Source organism: Otolemur garnettii, unplaced genomic scaffold (genome assembly GCF_000181295.1).
Source record: "Otolemur garnettii isolate 467f Iridium unplaced genomic scaffold, OtoGar3 scaffold00001, whole genome shotgun sequence".
Lineage (NCBI taxonomy): Eukaryota > Metazoa > Chordata > Mammalia > Primates > Galagidae > Otolemur > Otolemur garnettii.
The window spans coordinates 30,605,233-30,610,407 of record NW_003852396.1 but is presented as its reverse complement, the minus strand read 5'-3'; the positions used below and the strand labels follow the sequence as shown (position 1 = coordinate 30,610,407).

At 42.1% G+C, this 5,175-nt stretch overlaps 1 protein-coding gene across 1 annotated transcript in view; it reads left to right on the top strand.

Annotated features, from left to right (window-relative positions):
- The window catches only part of NUP98 (nucleoporin 98), a 143,725-nt gene that overhangs the window by 26,665 nt on the left and 111,885 nt on the right, over positions 1-5,175 (top strand). Inside the window, exons 6-7 of the mRNA XM_023514294.1 lie at positions 1,206-1,313; positions 4,569-4,749. Of these exons, the coding sequence (XP_023370062.1) occupies positions 1,206-1,313; positions 4,569-4,749 (289 nt within the window). The remainder of the gene's footprint in view (positions 1-1,205; positions 1,314-4,568; positions 4,750-5,175) is intronic.

Sequence of the window (5,175 nt, the reverse complement as noted above, 5' to 3'; positions counted from 1 at the left end):
AAAAAAAAAAAAAAAATGCACCACCAGTTATAAAGTAGATACTTCAGGGCAGATTGGGAAGTAGGACTTAGAAACAGAGATTTAAATGTGTATGTAAAGCTTTCCTTATGCATATAATTATTACATATATTTTAGGATATAAGTGGATGGTTGAGTTATGGGATTAATCCTTGGGTTTGTGATTACTTTATTAAGATTGGTTTATTCTGGCCCAGCATGGTGGCTGATGCTTGTAATCCAGCGCTCTGGGAGGGAGAGGCTGTGAGTAGCCTGAGCTCATGGGTTTGAGACTAGCCTGAGCAAGACTGAGACCTCCTCTCTAAAAGTAGCTGGGCATTGTGGTGGGCACCTGTAGTCCCAGCTGCTCGGGAGGCTGAGGCAAGAGGATCACTTGAGCCCAAGAGTTCGAGGTTACTGTGAGCTCTGATGCCAGGGCACTCTACCAAGGACAAGAAAGTGAGACTCTGTCCAAAAAAAAAAATTGGTTTATTCTGATAATCTTGATGTAAAGAGATCAGAATTACAGTATATGGCTCAGTGTCCATAGCTCTGTGGTTAGGGTGCCCACCACGTACACTGGGGCTGGCGGGTTCTCCCACTCCCCCAAGGCCTGCTAACCAGCAATGACACCTACACCAAAAAAATAGCCGGGTGTTGTGATGGGTGCCCGTAGTCCCAGCTACTTGGGAAGCTGAGGCAAGAGTTTGAGATTGTTGTGATGCCATGGCACTGTACTGAGGGCAACATAGAGAGACTCTGTCTCCAAAAAAAGAAAATACAGTGATTTTTTTGCAGTTTTTGGCCAGGATTGGGTTTGAACCAGCCACCTCCGGCATATGAGGCTGGCTCCCTACTCCTTTGAGCCATAGATGCCTCCGAGTATTTTTTTTTATATAACTTTATTCACATTAATATGAGGGTACAATATTTAGGTTACTTTGTTCTCACTTCCAGGGTAAAGTTCCATTTGTAGAAGAGCCCCACATCCAGGGGGCATGTTATACACCCTCACAATGTTATACACCCACACATTAGGTGAGATCCCTCCCTCTTTCTGCCATACATTCTTCCCCCCCCCGAAATGTAGTATATTTAACTATCTCATTGGATACTAGTTTTAGAGTTCAGTGGTTGAGCATTTATGTTTGTGAGAGTATGAATATAAAGCTTGGATTTAACAAATTTGCCTTTTTCTTCCTTTGTAGCCTCCAACTGGTACAGATACTATGGTCAAAGCTGGAGTTAGCACTAACATCAGTACCAAACATCAATGTATTACTGCTATGAAAGAATATGAAAGCAAGTCACTAGAGGTCGGTAAAATACAATACAGAGTATCAGCCTAACCTTTTGATTCTTTTGGAAAGCAGCTTTAAAAAATGTTTTTGGTTAGTTTATAGAATCAAGTGGTTCACCTTGGGTTTATGTAAAAAATTAACATTAACCAAATTGTTACTAAAAATTATGTATTTTTTAGACAGGGATCATATTCAGGTGTGTGTGTAGGTATAGTTCCTATAATGGTCTGTTGTCACTGAATTTTGCTTATACTGGGGTGGAGAGTGTGTGTGTGTGCATGCATGCACATGAATGTGTTTTGAATAAACTTATGAAAAGTCAAAAGAGTACAGCTTTTAATGTTTTAACTAAGTGAAAGGATCCAAATCACAGAGCATTATCAGGATTCTAAATGTTCCCCCTTGTGTACTGTTTCCCCGCCCCCAAAGTTACAGTCCTCCCCTTCCAAAGGTAACCACTGTTTTTACCGCCAACTTTTGCCCCCTTTTTTTTTGTCGTAGTTGTCGTTATTTGGCAGGCCTGGGCTGGATTCGAACCCTCTAGGTCTAGTGTATGTGGCTGGCACCCTACCCACTGAGCTATAGGTGCCAAGCTTTTTGCCCATTATTAAAACTTAATATAGACATAACGTTACATTAGCTACTCTTTTATGTTTGTCTTTTCTTTTTTTTTTTTTAAGAGACAGTCTCACTTTATTGCCCTTGGTAGAGTGCTGTGGTGTCACCTCCAACTCCTGGGCTTAGGCGATTCTTTTGCCTCAACCTCCTGAGTAACTGGGACTACAGGCGCCCACCACAACGCCCAGCTTTTTTTTTTTTTTTTGCAGTTTGGCTGGGGCTGGGTTTGAACCCACCACCCTTGGTATATGGGGCTGGTGTCCTACTCACTGAGCCACAGGCGCCACCCATATGTCTATCTTTTCAACATTAAGATAGTCATCTATGTTGTTACCTGAAGTTACAGTTTATTAATTTATTAGTTCTTAGTACCCTTTTTTTTTTTTTTAGAGCCTCAAGCTGTCCCCCTGGTTAGAGTGCTGTGCCATCATAGCTCACAGCAACCTCCAACTCCTGGGTTCAAGCGAGTTTCCTGCCTCAGCTTCCTGAGTAACTGGGACCACAGGTGCCCGCCACAGTGCCCGGCTATTTTTTGGTTCCAGTCGTCATTGTTGTTTGGTGGGGCCGGGCTGGATTTGAACCCGCCACCTTAGGTGTATAGGTCTGGTGCCTTAGCCACTTGAGCCATAGGTGCTGAGCCAGTACTTTTTTTTTTTTTTTTTGAGACAGAATCTTTCCTTGGTTGCCCTTGGTAGAGTGCTGTGGCTTTACAGCTCAGAGCAACTTCAAACTCTTGGGCTCAAGCAATTCTCTTGTCTCAGCCTGCCAAGTACCTGGGACTACAGGTACTTGCCATAATGCCCAGCTATTTTTAGAGATGAGGTCTTACTCTGGCTCAGGGTGGTCTCAAACCTGTGAGCTCAGGCAATCCACCCATCTCCATCTCCCAGAGTATTAGGATTACAGGTGTGAGGCACCACGCCTGGCATCAGTGCTCTTGATCAGATTGTTGTACATTTTGACTGTCCTGATTGTAGTAGTTGCTTCATCCTACAACACAGACTGCTTGCTCTACTGGTGGAATGTGCAGAAACACTTTGACTTGAGACAATACTGTTAAATTTTATTCCTTTTCCCCCTAAGTTTTCTTTTTATTGGGACAGTGCCTCAAGCTGTCACCCTGGGTAGAGTGCCCTCTGTCATCTTAGCTCACTGCAACCTCCCCAAGCAATACTCTTTTTTTTTTTTCTTCTGGTTTTAGTTAGAGATGGGTTTCTCACTCTTGCTCAGGCTGATCTTGAACTACTGAACTCAAGTAATCCACGTGCCTCAGCCTCCCAGATTGCTAGGATTACAGGTGTCAGCCACTGTGCCTAGTTTTTCCCTGAGTTTTCTGAACCCCTTGGACTCTTTCCTCTTTTATTTAATTTTAATTTTTTTTTTTTTTTGAGACAGTCTCACTATGTCGCCCTTGATAGAGTGCCCACACTTCACAGCAACCTCAAACTCTTGGGCTTAAGTGATTCTCTTGCCTCAGCCTCCTAAGTAACTGGGTCTACAGGTTCCTGCCACAACGCCCAGCTATTATTTGTTGCATTTGTCATTGTTTAGCTGACCTGGGCTCGGTTCGAACCCACCAGCCTCCGTACTTATGGCTGGTGCCACAACCACTGTGCTATGGGCACTGAGCTGCTTTTTCCTTTTTTAATCAATAAATTTTTACACTTAGATGGAGGCATAGAAGATTACTATATAGGATTTTAATATTATTTGGAAAAGAAAATCATTATTATTATTTTTGAGACAGTCTCACTTTGTCCCCCTGGGTAGAGTGCTATGGCATCATCATAGCTCACATTAACCTCAAACTGGTGGGTTCCAGAAATTCTCTTGCCTTAGCCTCCCAAGTAGCTGGGACTATAGGCTCCTGCCACAATGTTCAGCTAGTTTTTTAGTAGAGATGCGGTCTCAGTCTTGCTCAGGGTGATCTTAAACTCTTGAGTTCAGGTGATCTACTGGCCTCAGCCTACCAAAGTGCTAGGATTACAGGTGTGAACCACTGGTCCCAGCCAAAACAAAAACAAAAAAGGGAAAATTAAAATTAAAACATGGACTTGGTGCCTGTGGTTACGGCACCAGCCACATACACCAAGGCTAGTGGGTTTGAACCAGGCCAGGGCCAACTGCAACAAAAAAATAGCCAGACATTGTGGCAGGTACCTGTAGTCCTACCTACTGGGAGGCTGAGGCAAGAGAATCACTTAAGCCCAGGAGTTTAAGGTTACTGTTAGCTATGATGCCACAGCATTCTACTGAGGGTGACATATGGAAACTCTGTCTCAAAAAAAATAAATAATAAGGGGTGGCGCCTATAGTGCAAAAGGAGTAGGGCACCGGCCCCATATATCGGAAGTAGCGGGTTCAAACCCAGCCCTGGCCAAAAAAAACACCCCCCTGCAAAATAAATAAATACATAAATAAAAATAAAGTTAAGACATGGTTAGCTCTTTAGCCTACAGTTTTATGATAGTCATGGTATAGATTTTAATATCAATAGGAAATGTTTTTCTTTAATGATAGTAAGTTAATGCCTTTCTATTGTTTTCTTTGTTGTACCTATATGAACTTGAATACAAAATTCCAGTATTTAATCCCTTAAGTAACTATTTTTGTCTGCTTATTACTTCTGAAAATTTGTTTTCCTTCATTCAGGAGCTTCGTTTAGAGGATTATCAGGCTAACCGGAAAGGCCCTCAGAACCAGGTGGGATCAGGTACCACAGCTGGCTTGTTTGGGTCTTCTCCAGCCACTTCCAGTGCTACAGGACTCTTCAGCTCCTCTACCACTAATTCAGGCTTTGCATATGGTCAGAACAAAACTGCTTTTGGAACTAGTAAGCACTTGATATCATATTGGGTCAAGTTGAGGATAGTCACATATAGTCACATAACTAAAGTTAAAACACAATTGTAAAAAATGATAAGTGCTGTTGAAAAAAATAATTCCGGTAATACTGGATGAATTGAGAGTACGTGGTATGTGGGGATAGGAAGAAATACAGTGTAAAATGAAGGTGATTAAAGAAGGCTTCACTTGATAAGGTGGTATTTTAAGTAGTGACCTATCCAAAGAAGATGAAAGGAGCAAGTTGTATAGATGTCTAGGGGAAGAGCATTCCAGTTACTGAAAAGTATAAGTCTGAAAACTCTAAAGTTTTCACCAAAGAGGAGAGGGCATTGGAATTTACTGGAGGATATGGGGATCATATTTCATAGGACTTTGTGGGCCAGTATCAAGACTTGAAATTTTTTTTTTTTTT